The sequence below is a fragment of the Nyctibius grandis genome, chromosome 1 (assembly GCF_013368605.1).
Source record: "Nyctibius grandis isolate bNycGra1 chromosome 1, bNycGra1.pri, whole genome shotgun sequence".
Taxonomy (NCBI): domain Eukaryota; kingdom Metazoa; phylum Chordata; class Aves; order Nyctibiiformes; family Nyctibiidae; genus Nyctibius; species Nyctibius grandis.
The window spans coordinates 67,263,124-67,290,818 of record NC_090658.1 but is presented as its reverse complement, the minus strand read 5'-3'; the positions used below and the strand labels follow the sequence as shown (position 1 = coordinate 67,290,818).

The 27,695-nt window shown below is 39.8% G+C and overlaps 1 protein-coding gene across 1 annotated transcript; it reads right to left on the bottom strand.

The window, feature by feature from the left end:
• On the bottom strand, nt 1–27,695 carry STX7 (syntaxin 7). Its single transcript, XM_068402396.1, has 9 exons — nt 27,490–27,695; nt 13,111–13,180; nt 11,121–11,211; nt 9,320–9,457; nt 8,531–8,583; nt 7,683–7,773; nt 6,301–6,373; nt 5,235–5,317; nt 1–2,576 (listed from the first exon to the last, which is right to left on the bottom strand). The coding sequence occupies exons 1-9, from the start codon at nt 27,569–27,571 to the stop codon at nt 2,484–2,486; spliced, it is 774 nt and encodes a 257-aa protein (XP_068258497.1). The 5' UTR covers nt 27,572–27,695; the 3' UTR covers nt 1–2,483.

Below are 27,695 nucleotides of genomic sequence, written 5' to 3'. Positions count from 1 at the left end.
TCTTTATTTTGGTTGCATGGTTACAATTCTGAAGTCCATGTATGCTTACAGTTAGATTGTTCCCAAATAATATTTCATAGCTCACCATGTAAACAATGCCTTCTCTATCAGTCGAGTGTACAAGAACTTTATAAAATACAGATTAAGTGACTTTTTCATCTGTACACTTTTCAGATTAGTTCTCCAAGATCAATTAAAAAGGCAAACAGATTAATTGGCAAAAAAGTGTTGTTACATTTTTAATATATTAGTACAAAATGGCACAAAAGGAAAAAGGTCATTTTAAAGGCTATAAGCATCAAACATCTTAAACAGTTTTAATCAGTTCAACCGATTTCAACTTAATTTCAAATACCACTGTTGAACTTGGAATTGAACTTTGTAATCTTCTTTTCTTCACCTGTATGAAAGACTTCACATAAAACTTTGGATCTGTTCATGGAAACTGAATCACAGCAGTTTCAGAACAGTGATATTCAAGTGCAGTTAGGAAGTTGGGAATTTCTATTTTTCCCAGTAAATCTAAGAATTCACAGACTAGAGCTTATTTTCATCTAGCCAAGCTCATTGATGCACACTTCAGATGCAAAGATACCAGACATGTGCACATAAAACACAGTATTTCTTAATGCAAGAATTGAAACAAAAAGATAGATGATGGTAAAGCTGTGGATGTGGTCTATCTCGATTTCAGTAAAGCGTTTGACACGGTCTCCCACAGCATCCTCGCAGCTAACCTGGGGAAGTGTGGTCTGGATGATCGGGTAGTGAGGTGGATTGTGAACTGGCTGAAGGAAAGAAGCCAGGGAGTGGTGGTCAATGGGACAGAGTCCAGTTGGAGGCCTGTGTCTAGCGGAGTCCCTCAAGGGTCGGTACTGGGACCAGTACTATTCAATATATTCATTAATGACTTGGATGAGGGAATAGAGTGCGCTGTCAGCAAGTTTGCTGAAGACACAAAACTGGGAGGAGTGGCTGACACAACGGAAGGCTGCGCAGCCATTCAGAGGGACCTAGACAGGCTGGAGAGTTGGGCAGGGAGAAATTTAATGAAATATAATAAGGGCAAGTGTAGAGTCCTGCATCTGGGCAAGAACAACCCCATGTATGAGTACAAGTTGGGGACAGACCTGTTGGAGAGTAGCGTAGGGGAAAGGGAGCTGGGGGTCCTAGTGGACAGCAGGATGACCATGAGCCAGCAGTGTGCCCTTGTGGCCAAGAAGGCCAATGGCATCCTGGGGTGTATTAGAAGGGGTGTGGTTAGTAGGTCAAGAGAGGTTCTCCTCCCCCTCTACTCTGCCCTGGTGAGGCCGCATCTGGAATATTGTGTCCAGTTCTGGGCCCCTCAGTTCAAGAAGGACAGGGAACTGCTAGAGAGAGTCCAGCGCAGAGCCACGAAGATGATTAAGGGGGTGGAACATCTCCCTTATGAGGAGAGGCTGAGGCAGCTGGGTCTCTTTAGCTTAGAGAAGAGGAGACTGAGGGGTGACCTCATTAATGTTTATAAATATGTGAAGGGCAAGTGTCATGAGGATGGAGTCAGGCTCTTCTCAGTGACATCCATTGACAGGACAAGGGGCAATGGGTGCAAGCTGGAACACGGGAAGTTCCACATAAATATGAGGAAAAACTTCTTTACAGTGAGGGTAACTGAACACTGGAACAGGCTGCCCAGAGAGGTTGTGGAGTCTCCTTCTCTGGAGACATTCAAAACCCGCCTGGATGCGTTCCTGTGTGATATGATCTAGGTAATCCTGCTCTGCCAGGGGGATTGGACTAGATGATCTTTCGAGGTCCCTTCCAATCCCTAACGTTCTGCGATTCTGTGATTACATCATTCACCCGACCTACCTTTGCAGGAGGCTTCCAGGCATAACCATACTCAATGCCAGATACAGAGATATATGAAGCATTTAAAAGACTTCAGGCAAACTGAAGGCTTAATTCAAAGGCTTCAGTTATAAAAGAGATCACACCAACTTCAGCAACCTACATTTTATTTTGGAACCACCCATATCAAATGGGCAGGTGAGTGGGATGGAAGGGAAAGAGATAGAAAGACATTTCTAACTTAAAAATAAATTCTGAGATGTGAATTTGTTGCCTCAAGCAACAATTCAGGAGTTTGTTTTGGCAACAACACTTAGCAATATCCCAAAAGATAATTACCTGCTCCTTCAAAACAAATTATCATGATTTTGATTAGCCCCCCTAAACCTTAAGAGGTTTTTATGTTTAAGTTAATGAAACAGTTTATGATGTTGACTTTTTTTTCTGGTAAGACAGCACTCGCATCCAAGAGGGCAGGCAGTTATACTGACAGTAGTACTGAGAATGTTACTTCTCAGGTTAGAACAAAAAGTCTTAAAATAAGTGTGATGAAGTACAGAACCATTATTTTACTCAGCTTCACAATGAGCAAACCATGACTAGGAATTTCCTTTCATAATTTAAATACCAATTGCAACGCTTTCTCCAGAGACTTATCTTGTAGATAACCATATGATGATTCCAAGAAGCAATACTCCAACAGCAAGTATAATAATGAGGATGCACATCTTCTTTCGGGACCTTTGCTGCCAATAGAGAAAAAAACAAGTTGATTGAAGACTGCACCACCGCATCAGAAGACTACTCAAATGCTTTTATGGTCCTACTGCTTGTGCAATCTACCTAAATTGTGTCTTTACTAATAACAAGTCATATAAAATTGTTCAAGAAAAAAACACCAGCTAATTAATCCATGACTTACTTTTATGGCTATATTATTCAACAGAATGATTTCAGTGGTATTTTCTGGCATACATAATAAACTAATGAAAGAGAATGGAGTAACGTAATGAATGGATGTAATTACAATACTGGGGGAAAAAATGTGAGAGAGCAGGTGACCATGTACAAAGGAAAATGGACAATCGGTCTGCATGGTAGAGAAGGTAGAAATGGTCTGCTAGGAAAAAATACTTAAAGACTATTAATGTATATACAGAAGGTCACAAAGGACTGCAGTTTTAGACTTCTGGAAGATTAACTTTGCATCTATTTACAGAGGTTTTTTTAAATTGTTTTTGTGAAGTTTCTCGGGTACAACTTGCTCTTAAAGAAAAAAAAAAAAAAAAAGACCTGACTAGAGACCCAGTTATACAGATGTCACTACAATAACGTGTAAGTTATGAGCATATCCAGAACTTTCACATTGCCCATACAGGTGCGTAACTTGAGATAACAGAGCATCCAAGACTAGCAGCAGTCTGTCATCCTTTATCTGAAGGATATGGAATCTGAAGGTTTCCTTCACAGCAGGAAAGGAAATTACCAGTGGGTTTCACAGGTTTTTGCTGATAGCCAAGGCATAACAACACTCAAATCTTGGGATGCTAGGCCACAGCTCCAGAAGCAAAGCCAGTCTTTACTCTATTTGACAAAGGTTCTTCTGCCTGTCTTTTTTTGGTTTTTACCCCCCCACCCCCGAAGAACTACATCTGTGTCAGTTCTTCATTGCAGCTGCCAGTTCTCTGCCCAGTACCATCCAGACTACCAAGTTTCTTAACCATTCTCTTCTAGTTTTACTGTCTTGCTGCCACTTCTCCCACCATCAGGCTAAGATTTCTTCATTTCATCATTTTACTTGCTAGAACTCAATCTACTTGCTAAAGTACCTTCCTTTTTTTAAATCTGTGGCCACTTCTCTCCTTACACTCCCAGTGCCTTCCATTTTCATCCTGGAGACCACCTCTTGCGAACACTGCATTGAAGTCAAACATTTTCCCTGTGACACTACTTAAGCAAGGCAGTGGACTAAAGACACAGAGAACTTATTTCCTCATACACTTGATCATCATTTCTACAAGTGCTGAAGCAGCAGTGGTAAAGGGAGAAAGAAAGGAGAAGAGCCTGGCTTTGCCCAAACAGCTCTGCTGTGTGAATGCACTCCACATGGCAGATGAGAGGTGCATACCTCATCTAACCATAAACAGGAGTTGTGAGGGTACCAACCATGTGCAGCGTCATCCCCACCAGCATGCCTGGGTCTCTAATGCTTCCTTGAGGGGGTCAGGGCATATGGATATAATGGCTGCCGAAATTAAAATAAGTCTGCTGAAAGTGGAAATGATTTTTCAGCATCTTGGAACAAGGATGAGTTTTCAAGCAAAGGAAAGTTCAAATCCTAAGCAAACTACACAATGCTTTCAAACACAGGCCAACTCTGCTGAGCATTTGGTCTCTGCTGCGAGACCCACTGAACAGAAGCTTGTCAAAAGTCTCAATAACCTTCCTTTGAGATCAGAAGATATTCATCCTTTCCTCCTCAAGATAACGCACAAAGTTTTTCATTTTAAATTTCAACAGAAAACTAACACCTTCCACAGAAAATTCTGGCTGCTACTATTTTTTTTCCTGAACTTTGTCAGTATCAAAATAGGAGCCATCAACCATACTTAATGTGCCAAATAGTACCACCTAGAATACAGTTCAAGGATGCATCCACCCCTTTCCCTCTCCCAGTTCTGAAATCAGCAGGCAATCCTTCAGACATTTCGTCATTGATTTGCTGTCCTGGCTACTACTAACACACATAAGAGGATCTTTAAAAAAAAAAAAAAAAAAAAGTCTAAGGACTAACTCTGACTTAAGAGGGAAGATTTATTACTAATAAGATTATTTCTAATTAGTTCCAAAAATGTTATAAAGAAGTGGCATTTAAAGGTATTTAAAAGGCTTTTCAAAAAAGTTTGAGAGTTTGAACTATGTTTTTAGCATCAGGGTAGCAATTAACAGAAGCTGGATATATACAGCTTTGAAAGATTTTAGACAGCAAAAATTGGTGCTAACTGGCAGCATCTTCCGAAGACTTTTCTGCGTATCTTCCCTACTCCTACAGTGATCTTTAGAGGCTTGCTCTCCATACACAGGAACCTTTTACTTCTTGAGCTGTAAAAGGAGGGGTTTGTTTGTTTGGCGCTTTTTTTTTTTTTTCCTTTTTCAAATAAAGGTATAAATCCAGGTGCTCTGAAACAGCCTGGCTAATTTTATAGGAAACCCAAAGCTTTCAGAGGTCACTGGCTGTTTTTTATAATGACCTAGAAAAACCATTGTAGTCTAACATAAACCTTTAAGTAAGTCCCAAGCCTTGAGGAAATTCATAAGCAAAATCTGAAATGCATAAGAAAGTGGAAGTCAGGACTGCTGAGAAAGGACAGTCACACACAACTGACAGTTGGCGTTGACATTACCTGGTAGTTTGCTGCTCTTGACAGCTGCTGGTTTGCTTGCTGCACATGTACATCTGCATTTTCCACATTGGCTTCTATGCTGTCTTTATTTTAAAAGGAAAGATTTCAAATTTTCATTAGTCATAACCCAGCCAAAGGTTTGGAATGCTGAAATACACTTGAGAGCATATGTAATAGCTGCCCCCCAGCTGCTGGCATCTTCATCAATACCCAAAATTTTATAACTCACATTATCAAAGTTTGACCCATCCTATATTTATGCCTGAGTTCATTTTTTAACTTCCCAGGCAATGAGTGGCTGAATTCATGTCAGTAACAGCTCCCTTGTTCTAGAAGCAGGGCTGAACCTTAGATACTGACCACGGTAGAATCTTTCAGTACTTATATTTTTTTCTTTTTCTTTTTTTACTTTTACTTGTCCTGCAACTTGCTACTGATTACCCTCTGCTCAGATTAAAAAAGTCCTAAGGCCTATGAAATCAGAGGAAACAGACACACAAAACACTCCAAGAGGCATGACTCTAGTTTGGTATTCTATCATACTGACACAGATTTATTTTTTTCTTCCTGGAAAAAAATGAACAGATTATGGGCTAAGTTGATATAAAGAGCCCTGCAAATCCATGCTGGACATAGACAACAGCATGGCTTAGCAACAGACTCAGAAAAGGTATTTTCCAATCACATTTCATTAAAAGAATAAACCTGTTTGCATGGAGGGCAACGCAGGAACCTTTGAGGAATCTGCACACTTATATCACTAGTCAATACAGTAAAACTCCCCACATGAATTCCATTTTGATGTACAAACAGTTCAAAAAACTACTTTTAAAGACATTTTATACACATTTAAAACTACATAATGTTTTAAACTACACTTCAAACACACTTTCTTAATGTATTCCCAGTCACCTCAGCCAGTCTGCCCATTATTAGGTGGCACCTGAATTGCTTTAGTATTGATATTCTCATTAGAGGAATTTTTCCTGCAAAAGGAAGTTCTATGTTGCTGATCTCCAGAGAAACAAAATAAAAAATTTTCAGAGAATATTTGAATTGGACTTACCTATCACATCACCTTGTTCATGAATCATCATTCCTAGATCTTTAAAAATTTCATTGATGTCCATAATATCTGCCTGCAAGGAAACAATCACCGCATTACTTGACATAACATATTCTAGCATCTCTGTACATTTAGATACAAAAACTGCTCCTTTTCCTCCCAGGTACGCATCCATGACTCTTTACACTACAGGATAAAAAAACCTTAATACATTTATTTGGAAGGCTTTTTTGGTACCATGAGACCAAGCTTATTATAATCAAACTAACTAAAGATGAGTATGTGCACAAAGTACACTTCACATCACAAACAGGATCTCTCATCGCTGAGGGCTTGTCTACGCACTTACTTGTATTGGTTTAACTGAAGGGAAAGGCTCATGCCAACCTTCCTTAAAAGCTATCTGTTTAAGCCAAATTAATAAAAGCATGTGAAGAAAGTATTTTGCATTAGTTTTAGTACACCGATTAAATTAAACACACACAAATTTCATAAGCAGCACAGTTTACAGAAATCACCTTTTTAATATGGCCAGGCTATTGCACCTATATTATATTATCCTATTACCATCTGGTTATGATGAAGTGATAGATGCCATGTTACCACTGTGCATATGATCTCTTCTTAACTAATAACTGATACAGGTTTAGTTCAATTCAATGTATGGATGGCAAGTGAGAGATTATTGAAAAATTTATACATAGAAGGGATTTTGCCACATGCATCAGCAAGACTTCCTGACAAACTCCAGTTCCGGTATCTTTCTTGTTGATGACAGAGACGTGGATTCCAGACTGGCTAGAAAAATTCATTTTGTCTTCACAGAAGTCTCTTGATGTCAGTATTTCATCACATGCGACAAATTTTTGTGTAGTTTATAACTTGTTTTTAGATGTGTTTAACTTTTTGACAAGCTTTTAATTACAAAAGTTTGAATGAAACAGAGCATTGTATTTCCAGAAGTGTTCAAAAAAGACGCTTACAAAATGAAGATGTTGAACAATGCATTGGGAATACCTGGGAGGAAAGGTATAATTTTGCTTCATTTACAGTCACTGTTAAAAAAGGTGATAGAATATGACCATTATGTTGGAAAAAAATGATATGTATTTTTTCTTGCAATCACATGAGCCCTCTCTTATTCCATAACTGAACCACTGAAGTTAAACACAGTAACAAAACATGGCTTTCATACAGCAGATTTCTAATGCACATTTCACATCTAATGGCAATATTTGTAGTTTTGAAGGAAAAAAACACACCCACAAACAAACCTTAATCCCTCAAGATTAATGTCTGCAACTAATGCTCATGCCACTACAAAATATTTTTTCTTTGGAAACATTAAAAGCATATTCTGCTGTAAAACCACTTCTACTTACCTCAAGCTGCCTAATGGAAGATTCTCTCTCCTCAATAAGACGGAGGTCATCTTCTGTAATTTCTTCATCTTGCACTTGTGCTTGTGGTTGACTATCAAACAAAAAAAAAAATACACCCAGAATTGAACAGGCACGATGAGAAATAACTCAGAAGAATAAAACGACAGTTAAATACATAGCACATACTTTACATTATCAGTTAACAAAATGCACATTTTTACCCTTGCCTGTCTAGCTAACAGGGAAGGTCTAACAGTCACACCTTTGGTATAGGAAGCTGCTGCTCTAGCAATGTTGCACATAGCATTGAGCTAGCTGATTGGAAATTCCAAGAATGAATACAAGGGCAAAAGTTTATCCTGAATTATAAACTGCAGTTTATATCCATCTGAGGCAAAAGCAAGCCAGCCAACAAAACAGAATCTGAGACTGAGAACCAGTTCTTGGAGAGTATGAAAGCAATGGGAGATCCTAGTAAACACTGGACCCTTATCACAACTTAACAGTTTTACTCTAGTCACAGGTTGGACTCTGCTTACCTAAGTTTGGGTCTCAGAAAGCCCAAATACAGACTTAAGGCAGCTTAAGGAGATGACTAAAGCTGAAGCATGAAGAAAAAAGGGGGAGATGATGTGAACTGCTCCTTTTTTTTTTCCCACCTATCCCACCAAAGCCTCTTCTCTACACTTGCCCTGTGGAAGAAACCCTAACTGAACAACCTAACGCAACTCCCTCTAGAAAAAGGCAATTGATCAGCAAAAAAAATTTAAAAAAATTGGCATCTGGCTTCCCTGCAGTCCATTTATTACTCTGAGCTAGGTTAAGACTTATTAACAAATTCAGCCTACCTGTCCCAAGAGACAAGTGTTCCTTCTTTGTAGCTGTCTTCAGGAGCACCGCCCTACACAATCAGTGTTTAAAAATATAAATAAAACATTATGGCCCTGAAAGGACCACTGTCAGCATTTCTATAATGAGTCAATATTACAAGGTTTATAGCAAGTCAATCTCAAACTGAAACATGATTTAACATGTTCTCATCCTGATTTTGCTTTACACATGCATAACGGTGAAATACAAGCAAAAACATACAGCTCAGTAACTGCCTGCTAAAATTTACAAGCACAGCAACAGGTATTTGGCACAGACTGAAAAGGCAAAATTGATATGCTAACAAGGAAAAGCTCAACATCTCAAGCTCCTCAGCACTTCTGCACTTTAATACTGCATAGAAATCTGGCATGTGATTCTTCCCTGTAGGAAAAATCTGTTGATATCTGAAGGTCCAGCAAAAGCATTTCAAATTCTACTAAAAATTGCTTTTGCAAGATTATGGCATGAACCCATGGGCACTTCATGCCTTTGTGTGACAAAGGCAAGGAAAAAGTAATAGTTCTCGGGGGGGTTATTGCAACTTAATTCTGCCTTTACTATAAAATGAACTGTGTAATTCAGCTATGCATAAAAGTGAGCAAAGAAAGCTTATTATCGTATACTTATAATCACATAGCACATGTTTTTCAGTATTTGGAGTCAGATATTAGCTTTTGTAAGTAGCATTACAGAGGCAAGTTTGACATCAAACACCACCACCACCACTGTAAACAGAGTATAACGGCACATTTTCTGATACTTACAGATACCCTTGAGCTGGCTCTTACTCTGGCTACAAAATCTTTTTCTTTCTCAGCAGCTTGCCTTTGGAGTCTTTGGAAATTTGTTAGTGATGTGGTGAACTCCCCCACAAGACGGTCTTTCTGTATTTTTCTTTGACGCTGTAGGAGAAAAAGTTTTACCAAGTCAAATGAGCTCAGGCTTTTTAAGGCTTTCCCATTTCCAGGCTGCTCAATCCTAAGGCATATACTCTTTTTTTTTTTTCTAAACAGGTGTAAGGGAACTCTGTCTACAAAGCCTTGCAACTGCATGGACAAACCTTCCTTCCCTCTGGGATCACATAATGCTGCACAATTTAAGGCATGTATTTAGTTTCATTTAACAGCTGGAAATGAGAAATGGGTAGGGACAAGAAAGCTTCTACCTTCCTTATTATCTGTTGATTATAAAACCTACTGTTTAAGTGGGAACTATTTTGCTGCCATGGATGCTAAAATATGCAAAGGTGACTGAATGGGGGGGGAAGGGTGCAGAAAAGAAAGAACGGGGCACTTCACATGTATTTTACATAAATGCTGGAAGTACATATTGGGCTGCATCTAGAAGTGTGTTCACATCTCCCCTTAAGTGCTTAAAAACTGGTACAAAAATACCTGCTCTAACCTTTCAGGATTTATTTTTGAAGATGTAGGGGAGGGAAGAGGAATATTGGGTACTCAGAAAAGCCTCCACCATATTTCCCTAAATGTATACATTACATCAACACTTCTTTCTAAATTTCTGAGAGGCTATAATTTGCCATTCGTCAATCTGTTATTTATACATTTCATTGAGAGGTAGCTTTGATGAAGATGCTCATGATAAAAGGAGTTAAATTAAACAGTAAAACACCTCACTGCCAACTTTTCAGCTCCAAGATAAAGAAACAGAGAAACATTAAAAAAACCCCAAACATACTTTGCCTGAACTAGAGGTTATATACCAAGACCAAGTTTTAACATCTCTATTAGAAGTTTACAACTTGACAAGATGAGCATACATGGATCGTGGCCTGCCATTTGAATTCAGTGTTTCAGGGCCATTCACTTTCCTAAAGGCTCCTTGGTAACTAGCCACAGATCAGGCAATCTGGATCCATGTTTTCTGAGATCCTGTTGCTCTTCCCTTATTTAAGTGACAGATTTAGCTGGGATAAGAAATCACAGGGTGGCAGACAGGAGTGTGCTAATGACAACAGCCACTTCACATGTTACCTCCTGCCAAGATTTTACACAGACCCAGGAAATAAGCAGTTTAAAGACTGCACAAGTTGTTTTAGGAACAGCTCTTGTCCACTCCCCTTAAGAAAGAAAAAGCTTGTGGACAAGACATAGTATATATGCTGGTCTGAGAGATGTGAACAGACCTTCTGTGCATAATCAAATTATTTGGACAGTGGGTGAGCAGGTCTGGCCACCTGCCCTGCAAGTGGTTTTGGCACACAATTCCTTGACCCTGGAAGCAGTCAGAGTTAGCATCACTGCAAGGTATTACAAAGTGCCCAGCTACCTGAAATCACAGGCGCAGTGCACTGCCTTGATTCCTATCATTTCAGTCAAACTACCTCATTCCTGATACATAAAACCAACTTTGGAACAAGTCTGGACTGCAACATAATATTCTTATGTTGTAAATGTCCCTGTCGCGCAAATGTGTTGACTAACTACACAGCGCTTTGAAAGCCTAATGAAGAGCCCAAAAATAGGCACGCAGAACTGAAGTCATTCAAATACTCTACATGAGCCAACATGATAGTCAAACAAGCCACACACTTTCGTTTTATACCTGTTCACTTGTTGCAGGCAAAGATCCAAACTCTTTAATGTATTTGTCAGTTTCTTTGGCAAGCTGGTTGGTGTATTGCTGCTTCTGCTGCCTAAAACCAAATGCAAAGATTCATTAGAGACCATTAGGTTACTTCGTTTGAATTTCACTGATTCTTAGAAAAGCAGCAGTAGTAAATGCTTCTCTAAATTGCACGAAGCCATCTTTATTCTGTTCTTCACTGTAAAGGGGTGACACCATGGATTCCAGGAGGGACAGATGCTGAAGAAGGTGTGTTCCTCAGTGTGACAGCATCATTACTCACTTTTTTTTTGAGGTTTCTTTATTTTCCTAATGTGCAGCAATAGGTTTCTAGTTATTATGAATATCTAAACATGCTTTTCACAGTCCTTTTGAGGCTATCAGTAGTTGGAAACACCTGGTCATTTCTGAGTTCAGAATAACTGTAGAAAAGACCAAGTTTTTCCTCTGTGGAAGAACATACTGTGTCTTGAATATAATTCCGATACCACAATTTATGAAAGGTCAATTCCTGATAGTTACTGGGAAGCTTATCCAAAGAGGTCTGTACTCTCCCATGGTACAATAGCTGCGAACTTAGCTGAAAACATCATTATTTACTAATAGCTTTAACCGTGCTTAAAAAAAAAAAAGCCCTGTCTTCAACTGCATTGCTGGGTTTTTTTTTTTGTCTCTTTGCTTCTGATATTATCACACACTCCTTTACCATATTTTTCATAATATTAATTTTTTTTTCTGGAGTATCTCAAATTCTTTACCTGCTTTTGCATCCTCCTCCCTGGTGTGTATAAAAAGGTTTTATCTGGAAAGCTATTTGCAAACAATCATCATCAATATTTAAAATAATCAAATAACTCTTCAGATAAATACCAGCATGAAAGGCAGGGCCAAATGTTCAGACAAGTGAAAAAGGGACAGATGAAAACTCAAGGAAGCTTACCATATCTATTACCTCCATAAAGGGACTGGAATGTGTCCTTCACAACAGTTTCTGTCCTGTTTAGTTGTGAATTTATGTCTAGATCCTGTCTGGTTATTGCATAAACTGTGTATGTTGATCTTCACCTATTCACAATCTTCAGTAGGACATCCACTGTGGATTGTACCTGGCTAATGTTATGGGCCCTGAACTCAGGCTATTATAAAGCCGTTTGGCTGTTCACACAAAATCAATGTGATGCCTTTGGTCCAATACACACCTCCTCCCACTACTCAACAGCCACAGTGTGGCATTAACCACACTGAAGACTGCCAACTTTCTCATCCACAGGGTTAGCACAACACATCGCTTACATGCATTTATGATGCTGAGATTAATGTGGTAAAGGAGTTTAATGGAAAAAAATCATACCGGTTCATTAGACTGTGCAGAGAAGTGGAGAGCAGCTGACTGTCTGCTAGTGGCTTATGAATGAAAGTCCACCTTCAGGTGACTGAACTACAGCATAGCATCTGCCTTGGAGCCTTATTTCACTTCTGCTATTTTAGTATTTCTGGTCCATGTTTATTCTATAATGTCATCCCTTACTATAGCTTTCATCACTAAAAAGACATTCCCCTCTCTCCCCCAGTATTGCATCTCACAAAAAAACCCCAATATATTCATTACTTTGTGAAACTTATACAGACAGATTCGAAAAGTTGACTGGAGTGAAGAGGTGCAGGTGTTCGTTTTTTAAACAGTGATATATATTTCTAGTCCTGCCACTTTCCCTTTGCTGACATACAGCTTAGGTTTTATAGATGTATTGATACTGCAGGCAACATCCATAGGCAAACCAGCTGACTCTACAGACTATCCAAGACTAATTTTAAAAGCACATCTCAACATTTAAATTTCAAGTATTTCTCTATACTTGCCTTTCTCAGTGAGATCAAGCAGTCTGCCTAACAAAAAAAACACCTCATCACCTACCAGGAGATTGTTTACAATGCAATGAAATTAAATGTTTTCATGTGAAGTACTCACAACTGTTGCCTCAACTCAGGCGTGTCTTGTGGTGTTCCAAGCTGATGTAGTATTCTTTGTATTTCGGCAGCTGTTTGTGAAGAGGAAGAGAAATTTTAATGGGGCACAGACAATTCCCACTTCATTTTATGCATTTTTGCTTGACAATTCTAAAGCCATAAAAGTTGACAGAAACTGACACTCAAGACTTTTTCAACCTAGTACAAAGACTCCACTTAAGAAGTCCCAGAACAACTCGTGAATCATTTTTACCAAGTTAAAGACAAAGCCCAGGGTTTCTTATAAAGGATGAGAATGTATTCAAGTGTCTAGGTATAAACAGGCAATTTAACGATCAGTTAATAGTTTCACTATAATAAGTATAAATCAGGCCTTTTAATATTAATTTTTAAAATAAGCAGCACAATTCTTTTTCTGGTTTAATCATATTTTATGCATGTCGTTTTGGAAAGCCATATGAACGACCACCATGACATGATCATGCACAAATATTTCAGAACCAGCGCATTAATGAAGAGACAGCAAAGCAGCATTCATGGGCTTACAGTACATTAAAAAAAAAAAAAAGTCAGGTGTCTAGGTTTAAATTGTAATTTTGAGATCCTTACATTTTTAGATGTGGGATACAAATCACCAGTGCTTTTTAAATGTATTTCAAAAAATATATTAGTTTTGAACTGCAAAAAGTGGCACATTATCTGAGCCTTATTTTCAGCTTAATATATTTTCCTGTCACATGAGAAAGCAAGGGGAAAAATGGACAGACACTTCAAGGATGTGCAGTTTACCACACTGCAAAACTAATACCCTTGGCATGCTTTATCTCAGCTAAACGCCCTCACATCTTCTAAAATGGAAGAATACATATGTAACATAACTTATTTTTGCTTGACCTCAGCTAGGAATAGACTTGCCTTCCGTGTATTTCTGTGGCCCTCCCCAGACAGACTGGTGTACCACACAGTCAGTAGAAAATATGACTGCATGATAGTACGTGGGATTCTCACTTTACTAACACACTATCTTTTTTTTCTCTAAATACAGTTAAAATCGCAGTAAAAGGCATCTCTAAGTAATGAAGAAAACCATAAAAAAAAAGAGAGAGTATTTTTCCATATACCATGAAAGAGATCTGTAACAGACAGAACTTCAGTTACAAGAAGAAAGTTACCTGTGACTTATGTTAGGCAGTTAGATAAAACTGGAATTCCTAAGAAAATTTTTAGTAATAATATTAATTCTAATCTTTGTAACAAGTCTCCAATGAACTAGATGACATTGGATTTCCTACACTGCTTTATATAACGTCACAATGTCGACGACTGCTATAGTCAATGCCTCCTGTGCACACCCAGGTAATAAAGATACCAAAAAAAGAGGAAAGTTGGTACCTAAGTTTTGCATGAGGTAAAAATCAAATATTCCAAGACAGAAGTCTTTGGGGGAATTGAGTGGACATAAGCTACTTAAAGAGTTACTGAGGGGAACAGCACTGCAAGACGGGTATCATGCAGCTTGTATTTTAATTGAGCTAAAAAGTAGCAAAACATAAGTGAAAATTCTTGCAGCCAAGCCCGCCTGGTGAAGGTCTCCTACCTGCCGGAGCCGGGGCACTGCCTGGCACGCTGTGCTTCTCCTGGGCAGCTGAAGCTGGTCACACGTACTGATAAATACCGACTTCGGGTAACTAAGCCTTCTTTTTATGTTCAGTATAATGCATTGTTTTAAAACAAACAAACAAAAAGGTAACTGGCCAGCGTTATCTTCAACAGTGTGAAGTTTTAGTATCTATAAAACTGAACACAAATTATCCTGTATTTGTTCGAAAGCACTCTCCCTTCTGATTCAAGAGCCAAGGTGCTCAGTTACTCTGTATGTGTTTTTACAGGTAAAAGAAAAAAAAACCAAACCAAAACAAACTGCAAACACTCTGTTAACAGCTGTTTTGCAGACAGAAAAAATATCGGTGTGTCCTACCGCCACCTAGAGATGCATTATTTAACTGCAAATAAAGAAAATAGAGGTTTCTGTTTTAAATAAAGGCTCTCACTCGAGAAATTCTCTGAAACAAAGCCTATACTTAAAATATTTGCATTCCAAGTTAATGAGATATTTATCCTACTTCTAAAACTGAACACAAGTAGACAATTAAGGGGAAATTAAAAGCCAGCACCGCGTAGCTGCTCAGCTATGCAATTCCAGGCAGAGGGAAATTCATCCCAGAGCAGGTCTTGTGATTGAAAAATTCAGGACAAAATTAAAACGCATTTTGCCAAGAAGTCTGAAAGTTTGCATCAAAATAGCAAAGTGCTAACAGGCTTTCAAGTCTCAAGGGTAAAAATGAAATAAATTAAAGAAAAAAAAACAAGGACAGAACTGACATCAATTCTTCTAGGCTTCCTGTAATCTAGCATTTTCCACCTTAACCTTTCACAATAAGGATATTATTCAGAAAAAAAAAAGCATTTGTCTATTCAATTTTTTGTTCATATGATGTATATGCACTGAAAAGCAAAACATTGCTTCTTCAAGTAAGCAAACAGAAAAAAGGCGGCGCAGTAAATTTTGGCCAACAGTCTTCAGAGCACCACAACTGAAGCCGTCTTCATAAAAAAGCCAAAGCAAGTTGGTAGGACCAGTATAACACAGAAAGCAGAGAAGCTGACCTTCCTGATATCTTGATTTACAGCACATACCTGCAGGTTGATGAGTTAAAGAAATCCATCCTTCGTACTCCTTCATATTAATACAAACATGCTGGAATGTATACAGGCTAAAAAATATATTTCTTTACAGTCTTATAATTCTTTTGGTTTGGCTTAGTTTTTGACAGATTTCTTACTGTGGCTACTACTCATTCAGACATTTGATATAATATTACACATATAACCACAAAACCAACTATACCACAGACATTTGTCCAGACTCATGAACTCATACACCTTTATTGGTAAAAACAAAATTTAAAATAGGCTTTAAGGCATTACCACCTGGATCACAGAGGTAAAGTGTCTTGTTCCCTTACATGTACACACAGAGATCTTATAGAATTTGATTAAAAGCAAGAACTGGCTTCGAAACTTCTTGGATATCAATATCCCTTCCCTTCCTCAAGGGTCAAGCAGAGTAGCCTTAGCCTCTCCTCCTGAAGGTTAGACGGTAGAAATACCTCTGCTGGCTCCTTCCACTGGCCCATTTGGGAAGCAAGCGGGGAGAGGGTCTTGACACTGAAGAGGGACAGCAAAACTGCTGGAAACCTGGGATCACTTTTCATAAAACTTTTCAGGCCCCTAAGCTCCTGGCTTCATTGCTGGTGGTGGTATTTATAATGGTACTGCCTCCCTCGTTTAACCAGCTTTTTACCCCTGTGCAGGGAGTTCAGGCTGGCCCATCAAGTCACCTGGCAGCTTCTTTGATGCCTCTCAATCCATCAGTAATGTTCAAGTTTCCCAGAAAGCCAAACACTTAGGCCCAACTCACAAAGTCCTAGCTCTGCACTGTAAACACACCGTAACAGTCAGGGACCAAAGATCAGAGCACAGTTTTGACAGGTTCCTAGGTTCACAGAATCACAGAATCACAGAATGTTAGGGATTGGAAGGGACCTCGAAAGATCATCTAGTCCAATCCCCCTGCCGGGACAGGATTGCCTAGACCATATCACAACGGAACGCGTCCAGGCGGGTTTGAATGTCTCCAGAGAAGGAGACTCCACAACCTCTGGCAGCCTGTTCCAGTGTTCGGTCACCCTCACCGTAAAGAAGTTTTTCCTCATATTTATGTGGAACCTCCTGTGTTCCAGCTTGTCACCCATTGCCCCTTGTCCTGTCAAGGGATGTTCACTGAGAGAGCCTGACTCCATCCTCCATGACACTTGCCCTTTACATATTTAGAAACATTAATGAGGTCACCCCTCAGTCTCCTCTTCTCTAAGCTAAAGAGACCCAGCTGCCTCAGCCTCTCCTCATAAGGGAGATGTTCCACCCCCTTAATCATCTTCGTGGCTCTGCGCTGGACTCTCTCTAGCAGTTCCCTGTCCTCTTGAACTGAGGGGGCCCAGAACTGGACACAATATTCCAGATGCGCCTCTACCAGGGCAGAGTAGAGGGGGAGGAGAACCTCTCTTGACCTGCTAACCATGCCCCTGCTAACATAAAGGTACCTCACCTTTACGGTTTTCCTTTCCCCACTTCCCGATTCTTCCAGCTTCCCAAGGAGCTCTGAAAGACAGGAGTACTATGACTACCAGAGGTCCCTCCTGTCTTTCTGTGCATTAACAATCCTGTAACAGAGCCTGACTAGATCTCATGCATGATTCTAACACATTTCAGTGCAAAGTCTGACACTTTAGCTCAGGTTCCTTGGGTACATACAGCTAGCTGCTGGACTTTGCTCAGGAGCTGCAGAAGGGCACACACCATGTGCGCGCAGGCGTTCTTCACCAAAGTCACTGGGATATGGCAACAGCCTCCGTCAGAGGTGCGCTAACTCCTGCAGCCACTTCTGCACAGAAGATCAAGGTAGATGTTTGCATATAATGAAGATCAACAGCTCTTTCGGGGCTCATACTGCAGCCCTGAAGGAGCAGCACCTTGCCAGCTGTGGGCTTGCAATGAGCCACCACAGAAGGCAAGTCCTCCCTGGGAACTGGGCAGCTCAGGAAGCAGGGTGCACAATGCCATGCAAGCAAAATGCATTTTCTCCAAGCAACTGCTGTCTCGCATGCAAAAGAAAAGAATCTCACTTTTTCTACCTGAAAATTAGTCTTATATTAGAAAGAAGCAACACTGTATTTGTAAGAAGACTTTTCACTTGTCTTTGCGGCATTCCTGATCTAGATCTCATAATACATAACTATTAGCTGATGAAAGCTACTCGGCTACTCTCAGACTAGTCACATGCTCAGGAACAGGTCAGACACAGTTAATGATGAGCCAGAGAAACAAAGAAGACCTAACCTGAATTCCTACAGAGAAAAGTATTTAAGAGTCAGCTCATGTTTACTTTTACTAAGCCAAACAGTGGTTCCATTTCTAGTCAGTGGAAGCTCTCCCTCTAGTTCGGGAACAACAGCAGAAAAAAAAAGGTCATAGAAAAAAACAGTAATACTGTCTCACATAAAAGGCCTCCTTTTCTCTACATGAGTTACAGAAGTAGTGAGATTTACGGTGGAAATTAAATTTTTTTAACAGGTAGGAGTATTTGAGAAACATGTTCCTGCCAGATCTGCAAGACATACTATTTTTTTCATAGATAAAAACATATTTCACATATTGGATCACACACTATCCTTGCTGAACAGCTGGCTTTTAGCTGGCTGGGAAAGAAGAAAGTTTCATCTCCTTTCTCCTCATCTTCCCTTGTTTTTCATCCATCTCTGCAAATCTGTTCCGTTACCACAAGTAAATCCATGTTGACATAACTGCTGGTTCTGCTCCTTGAACATGAAAATGTTTAAGATCACACAGGAAGTTTCAAACTTAAAATAAAGACACAAATAAATAAATTAATACAATGAAGACCAAAACTTAAACAACTTCTTGCCTCTAAGAACACAGGAGCAAAGTTATCCCCAACTGAAAATTAGTTATCACTGTCCAGGCTGTAACACCATAGTACTGTTGCAGAAGGTAAAAAGAAAAACAACAAACCCTTGAGTTAAATCCTAATGTTGGAAAGGCAAAGAAATAATTAAGAGGAAGGAAATGAAGAGTAGACTGTTGGTCACCCACCTTCTCTGACAGGGCTAAGAAGCGTCCAGGCACCACATTCATCCCTAGCACGAGACAAGGGAAACTGAGCATGGTCTTTCTTCGGAACATTTACCAGTAACTCTTGCTATAGGAAAGAAACTTTCCCAGGTTACCTACAATCAGCTGCCTTCCCATCTCAACCTTCATTCTATTTAACATTTGGAAAACCAAACTTTAAACCCTCAAGTGGCCATGACCAAGCTTGTTACAGCTTTACAGCTGGACAGTGGGGTGAATCAACACACAACCCAAAGAGTCCTAAAAAGAAGGCCACAACATAGAAGCAATTGCGGGAAAATTGGGGGGAAAAAAATATGTTAATGAGTGTCTGCTTATTACCCCTTTGCAACCCGGAACCTTACTTCTTACTTGGATCACACAAGAGTGCATTATAGCCACGCAGCAGCAGTTTCCTTCAGTGCTACAACCCAAGCCAGACCCACCACATCATTGCCCAATTTCATAAAGCTGTAGTCTAACGCTTCCACAGGAAATCCGGCACCCATTGGGTGTGCTTGGAAAAAACACCGGCAGCAACAGGAGCAACAAACACAGAGGCATTGCACTGCAGAGGACAAGAACCTGACAAGCAGGCAGGGCAGGTACAATGAAACCTGCCTTACAGAGCAGCAAGGCTTGGGACCTGTCACAGGGAGAAGGAGCAGAGCACTGTTCCAACTTGCAACTACAGCTGCTCCTGAATATTAACTGTAATGGTGAGGGTCCCCCTCACGCCACCGTCTTTTACTTAAAAGGGGACAGATAGGGTTTTAGTCATTGCCTAAGGTTCACAGGACTAAAACTAACAATGGTGATTTAAAGCCATTGATCTTCAGTCATTTTGCTAGTTTCCTGGGCCCAAGCAGAGTAAACAGACAGAATCAGCAAAGCATGCCTTTGTGTGCACCAAATGCAGAGTCTGCTCCACGTGAGGCTCAGGCTCAGCTATGGCTTCATATGGCAAATAAGCAGTGTATACAACACCAGCACAGCCACCATTCAGAAATGCTTCGTCAAAGACCTCACATATGCTGCCACCGGCTGGGTAACTATGAAGAAATTTCCTACTTGTTTGCAGCTGAACAAGTGAGTCAACAAACAGCACATCCAGTTACAGATTAAGTTGTGTGGAATCTAATAAACTTCACAGTCACTTCAGAGCAGGTTACTGGAATAGAAGAATTACTTGTAAAATTTACACCAGTTCAAACTGCTTTTGCCTGGGACAACAGGCTTCCTCAATTTATTCAAATCCAATTCAATGTGTTTTCCTTCTCTTTGTCTGAAAGTACTTGACTAAAGGTGGACAGACGTTGCAGAAAACATTCCTGGATCAATCTTTTATAAAAGCTGTGACACATGGCAACCTAATGTAGTTGCAATAAATCCAGCAGATTGGAGTTTTCTGTATAAGTACCTCTTTAAAGCTACTAGTGTAGTTCACACTCACTAAAAATTTTAAATAAATTACAACACTGCTGTGCTGCACACCTTGCTATCCCTACTTTAACCAAGAGTGACGACAGTTCACTAGAGGAATCAAATCCAGGACACTAGTCAAAAGACCCCAACTTAGTAAAAATCAGCCCCATGCCCAAAAGCTCACCTAATTGGAATTAAGTATCTAAAAAAATTCAGCAATATGGTTTAAAGTGATTTTCTTTATTCTGTCTAAACTCAGTGTATAACACTGATTATTCTAAAACAGGATAATACATTGGCACAGAGAAACAGTAACTGAAGTATGTATGGGAAAGAAAAAATAAAATGAGGATGGGGACGAAGATTGTTCTCAGAGCTCTAAGGACTAAAGACTCAGTAAGTACGTAAGAGTGGGAGAACACCAAGTCTTCTACCCTTTCCTGCTGGATTTTATTAAAGCTTCTAGCATTTCTAAACAGAATCACGTCCCCGGGTGATCAGGAACATCAGTAACATCTGGAGTTCAGGACCTGCCTTCATTTTTTTCAGTGCAGCTGTCATTATTTCATGCTAGTGTACTACCATTTATAATGGTCTTCCAAGGACACTGGGAAGTGGGACTGAAGTAGTAGTGCCTGTTCTTCCAATGCGGGCGTAGAGCCACACTAATACACATTAAGTGCACAATAACTTATCGTGTGATCAATTATTACAGCTCAGCCAAGGGGAAGTCATTAAATCAAGTTGTAATCACTTTATACTTTATATTTTATATCCTAAAAACGTCCCTGGTAACTCCCTGAACCCCAAAGTTCGAATGTTTCACTAAAGAATACCAGTAGCTTATTAAGTTATGAAAATTATGCATGTTTCTGCAGTAAACAGTAGTTGCACAAACACGTAACCTAACCCACCTACATGAAGAAAGCTTGTTTTTTTAAGAGGTCAGGTCATTAACACAGGAAGATAACAGAGGAGCTAACATGGAAGCTAAGACATGCAACACATCACAGACTGGTCAACACAGGCAAGTAGCTGTCACTCCGGGGGTCACTCGCAATCTACGACTGACCTGGGTTTATTCTGAGCCCTAACTGGAGTGCAGCCTCCTGCACAGCAGTTTTATAGGAGATCTGATAGAGGGTTCTCTGGATAATCAAGCTGCCATGTAACCTCCTCTTCTCCTGTCCGCAAGGAGGAAAATCCAACAGAATTGAACTGGAATAGGTATTTTAAGTACCTTAGAGAGGCTCTGAAATGTAGCTCTCTAGAGATAGGAAGGAGCCTGGCCACATCCCTTCCCCTCTCTGCTGCAAATGCAGGCTGGTTTGCAAAAGTTATCTTGTCTAAGTGAGTCCATTTATACTTGCTCCATCAGCAAAAGCAACAGTTGCAGACAAATCGTGGATGTCTTCACTATTCACCTTGGTATTTATAAATTGCACAGTGGTTTTACAACTGCTATTTAAACCACTTCCAAACTAAGATGGCTTTATTTACAGAGCTCTTCCGTCCCCGCCGTCCCCAGACTAGTTAACTAGGGCAGAGCAAAACAGTGTAGGACAAAGAAAATTCTGCCTTTTCTGCACACACTAACACAAAAGGCACTCTGGGGTGTACATGGAAGACCCATTTTTCACTCTATTCTGCTGCTAGCATAAATAAACCCCCGTCCCTCTTGTTCAATGTCATCCACACAAGACAGTTTCATATGTCATTTCCCACAGAACCAAAATATTTTTAATAAACAAAACACAGGAAAATATTAACAAAACTCTCCAAATTAATAAACAAATCTGTGAGGCATACTACCTTAAATATATGTGCTCCGTTACATAGAAAAAAGCCTTTAGGAACAGCACGCAAATAATTCATGCTTGAAGTTTTCAGAAATAGTTTATTTCTAAGAGAACTATGAGGTTCATGACTTCACCTCATTGCAGAAAGACAGGCATTCAGAAAGACCCAAAATACCTGAATTCCTCCTCCTATTATCCTTCATATTCAGATTATGACTTGGATATAGCAGATTCAAGTTCAATTCCTCAGCCTTGGAAAAGCCCACAAAATGGAACATGGAGGACCATAATGAGTGCTTAAATCCCCTAAATAACCAGCCTTTTCCAGGTTTTACTGAAACTTCATCCTAAATCCAAGAAACCTTCCTGGACAACAGCAACAATAATAAAAAAAAAAGATTGTTCCAATTAGTATCTTCCCACAAAGGTAAATTCTGGTTAACAGCAGCTAATTGGAAATTTCTGACAATATAGTCATTAAAAGTCTCAACAAGTTCTACTTTAAGCCTATTTGCTTTAAAACCACACCTGTACAAAACCACGCTTTAAATATAGACAAAACAGAATTTTGTTTTCATGCAGGCTCTGATTTCAACACCTCAGTGATTTCATTTACTTTTCACTTGCCCACCTGTATCCTTCTTTAGCTAAAGTATAATCATGCAAATCTGTTGGTGTTACAAACATAGTGGCAGACAGTTTTTCATGAACGTTTCAGACTGTTCTGGCTGAATGTTTTAGCTACCTACTGGGCTTAAACCATGACAAAAAGGCATATATCAGAACTCTAATATTCTTCAGGGTTTAATCTATGTTTATGATTTTCTAGAGTTTACATAAGTGAAAGGGAAAGTTATATGATGGATGTAATTCAAATCCCATTTTAACAACGTCAGTGGAAATACCAGCTTACAGAAAACTTGGGATGCAACAGAAATCGGACAAACTTGCTGTCCACAGGAGAGGGTATCACATGACAGAGGGATCTCTTGCTGGATGAATTTGACCTTCTGGGAATATGCTCTATATGAATTGATGTTTGTGCTACCTTAATGAACAGAAAAAGTCAGCAGAAAGCAGGAGTCCCATATCAGAAAGAATCTCCCAAAGCCAGGCAGACTCCCTCTAGCCATATGTGGATTGTGGCTACTGAATTTTATTTTATTTTTATTGTCTTGCAGTATGCAGATCATATGTTTCTCCAGCTGGGCTGATTTTCAGTGTGCATGAACAAATACTCTATCACTGACCTTGCCAACACTGAGCAAGGATAGATTATGCCATTCTTACTGACTTTTGCAACTATCTACGCATAAAATCCTGCCACGGACCTTTATAAACTGGAGGAGTGGGGAAGGGAGAGGTAGGGAGGGAATATGAATGCCTCACTTCAGTTAAGCGTAGGCTCTGTAACTGTTTGATTGCAGTTTGCAAACCAGAAATTCTCCAAAACTCAAACACTGAGTGTACTTCATCAACACCAGGCTTTGTTCTGTGTTCCCAAGCAAAAGGCAGCATCTAACCACTTCTAAACCAACAGCTCCCAAAATCCAGCTTAAGATGCCAGTGGAGACATGATAGTTATCTATCTAGCCTGTATCATTCTTGCCTTTCTTAGGGGATTGCACTGAGTGACATATTCGGTAGCTACAAAGAAAATATTAGGAGCAAAGCAAAACAAAGGCATACAAGTCTGCTTCCTCAAGGACCTACACATGGGAGAGAGACTTGAGAAGTATTGGGGGGGGGGGGGGGGCAGAACCACAGCTGGTTACTTCTTCTTGCACAGTTCCTGTCAGAGACACAAGTCAAATCTTTCCATCTGAGTAGAAAAGGCCCCTACTCCTCTAACCATATCCTTCCTACTCTTACAACTGTGGAATTATCCCTGTAGATGAATGCAACTCCCACTCTGCTCCCTCTTTGGAACATCTTTTTAAACAAAATGCTTTCCTTCTTTTTGAGAAGATCACACAGAGAACCAATTTGTTAAAATGCAGAAAACTTGTCAGATTTCAAAGAACTGCTCCCCCTCATCTTCACAGTTGTAAGAAGTACAACTGTTAAAATAAACATATTTTAAAGCTTTTAAATTAGGCTTTTTGTTTGTTTTACTTATTCTTTCATCTTCCCTTTTGTTGAAAGATCTGATTTCCTCTCGCACAATTCGCTACGTGCCCTTCAAGAAGATGAGGAGGAAAAAAAAAAAAAGAGAAAAAAAAAATCACAATACGGACTCAATGCTCTCATCCTACTAGGCATAACCCTATTATGGTAAATGAACATGCCCCGTAGAAATACAGATTTCTAAGTAGGCAGGACTTGTTTTGTTACAAAGAAATATTTTTTGCTAGCTCATCTTGTTTCTGTGCATCACACTCATTCCTCGTCTATCCAGTTACTGCAAATGAGCGACCGACAGGCAATATTTCAAGGAAATATTGAAGGACGGCATTGAGATTCCTCTCAAGTTAATAGCAGCTGCCATTAAGCTGCCACGTAAGTGAGAGTGCAACCTATGAAACCCAGCTCTGGAACTACTGCTCCTTCAGTAAACACTGATTAGAACACCTTGATAATAGGTTCTCCATCTGCAAAGCCCAGACAGGTTGGAGCTCTACACCCTGCGTCATTCCTTGTATTCTGTTCTCCATATTCCTGTTCTTCATATTCAGAAAGTTAGGGACAAACCTCAACGACCTTTAAATTCGTATTTCAAAAGTCCAACACAATGTGTGTCATCTAGATTTTATAATCAGATATAAGATAGGCCTGGAATGAGAATTACAGTTACTTTGGACCAGATTCCAGACAGACAGACTTTCCAACCTTAATCATAAGGTGTGTTCTCGTAACACAGAAATTTAGCAGCTGCCTAAGACTAAGAGGTGCCAAAGCTCATGATACACTTCTTTGGTTTTATTATTTAAGTCTGAAGTTTCCCTTGCTGTTTGCAGATCTGCTTGTCACCACTGTTAACACAGACCCGAAACCAAACCAGCGAGACAGGGCTCGTAGGCATGGCTGACCTCACCGCGGTTCAGCACACAACACTGCAGCTCATTCAAGCACATGTGATTCAGGCTCCCCAGGTTTTACAGCACTGCTCAAGTCACATGGATTCTCTAAAAACCCTAGGAGTGGGTCTGAGAGCCTAACTCTCCCTCTCCTGCCTGAGGCCTGCCACTCTATATCAGATGTCAAGAGCAGCCTTGAGTTTTGCTATTCCAGCTGCTCAGTGGAACAGTTTTAACAAAAGGCACGCAGAAACGTTCCATAGACTAGTTCCCTAAATCTCAGCTTGGAGATGCTGCTGATAAGCAAATCATGAGTTTCAGGCTGAGGAAAGTGGACTCCATTCCCTAGATGTTGCTAAGTGATGTTATAATCACTTATTTCTGCAGAAACGCTGAAAACGCAAAACAGAGCATGGATACTTGTTTAAAGAACAGCTGAATGAACCTTCTTTTTGCAGAACGCTCTGGGGTTTGGGACACCAAACACGTACTGGTGCCCTCCCAGCTTAAGTTGCCAAGTGAGCTCAGTGTAGACAGCCCTGTATGCTGCTTCCCATTAGCTAGCTCAATTATATCTTCAAGGTCTTAAAAATGACCCACCAATGCCCTCTCCTCCAAAGAAACTCAAACAGCCCACTACAGATAGCATTTACTGTAGTAGTTCACCAGCAGTTCAGGTAAGGCAAAAGGAATTTACAAGTCTTAACACATCTTCAACATAACAATCAACTGCATGATTGGATCAACAGATCAATAAACTCTGCTCTTTAAGGGTGCTAAGCTAACCCAGCTGTTACCTGACACAAATACAAGTCCTCTCCATTACCACGGAACAACCCAAACCGAAAGGAATACTATCTTGCAACTGACTTAATTATTGAAGTGGTGTGCTAAACCAGCACAGAGATGAGCTTTGCTTGTCAATCAGTAACAGGGGCTACATGAACTAGGAAAGAAGGGAGGTAGGGGTCACACATATTAATACCACAGCAGCATCATGTGGATGCATTATGCAATGTGAGGTATTTAATATATGTATTTTATCTTGTATATCTATGGCATATTAAAACCAGTTAATCAAGAGAACCAGATCAAAATTTATTACTTGGAGGGGTGTGGTGTGTAATAATTCAACCTTGAAGAAATGTTACAGTAAAGATTGTTGTTCCGACCAATGCTGCTTCCTATAAAAGTCTGGTGTATTATGAAATCTCAGCAGCACAGTGTTGTCTAATTCAGGAAGTTCTTCTGTATTTCTCCCACAAGTTAAAGGGCCAGCTTCTAGCTGGAAGAGACAGCTTCCTTTCAACTAATCTGTATCTCATCTATATCTCTGTAGTAGTATTCACAGTTTGCTTGCATGTTAGCAGAACTGTGAATTAGTTGTAAGGGACCTCCTGAAATGGTTTGGTAATCTGAAACGAAACTCTCATACTCTTATCAATCTTACTCTGAAAACCAGAGTATCTACACAACTCCAGGTTAACCAAGAAGATTTCAAACGTGTTGACACATTTCACAAATGCTAGGCATTTTGGACAGAAGTGCAAAATCAAGTCAACTGCTTAGAAGGAAAAGTATGGATTTAGGTCAAGATTCCTGTTTCTCTACTTAACTGACCAGAATTCATTTGAAGTTTTAATAAAAAAATACCCATTTCTGCATGCACACTACATCCTGCACAACACTGAAAACATGCATGCCAAAACCTAGCCATACGCTGTTCATGGCTAGCTCCCTTCTGGTGAACAGGATGCTTTGCATAATTTGTGAGATCAAGTTTATTTGCTTTATATATGCACACACATGTTAAAATATAATTGAAAATGGAGGGAAAGGAAAATAGAGGGAAAGGAAAAAGGACTGAAAACCTCAGCAGCCTAACTTACCTCTAACTTGAACACCCCAGTTAGGTGGCTAAAAAAATTAGGTGGCATGAATCTAAGCACAAGTATACTAAAACTTGCACAATCTTATTTACATACCTAATATGTACGTCCAAGGACAAGCTGCAAGGCCACAGCTTCTGTCCCTGCTAAACAATTCAAGCTCAAGCAAACATTTGATGCAATCCTTGCTCAGCAAACATCTCAACCTACCATCTTAAGGTGCCACATAACTGGCCAGGACAAAACTGGCTTATTACCAGCAGCCATCTTACCAATTATTTATTAATTTGGTGAATAAAGAGTGACACTATACAGGACAGATCACACTTAACCATACATACGAAGGATTGGATCTGCTGTGTGGGGTGCCACAAACCTGTCAAATGAGCAGGTGAAGTCAAAGACTGAATTCCCATGAATGAATCTGAGAAACTAAGCTGGAATGGCGGGCACCACCATTATTAAAGTTTTATACAAAATATGCATAAATGCAACTTACAGCATTGCGTGATCTTCTGGATGTTAGAAGTTATGCGTTGGGCTAGTTGATTAGGATCCCCAAAACTTGCACCGTATGACATGGCTGAGTAGATTCGCTGTCAAGATCATCCACGATGGGAACAATTCAGACAGTCTCCACCTATTAAGGACACCTACCCTGCTCCCCCCAGAAAACACAGTTATGTCTTGGTCATTGGTTTACAA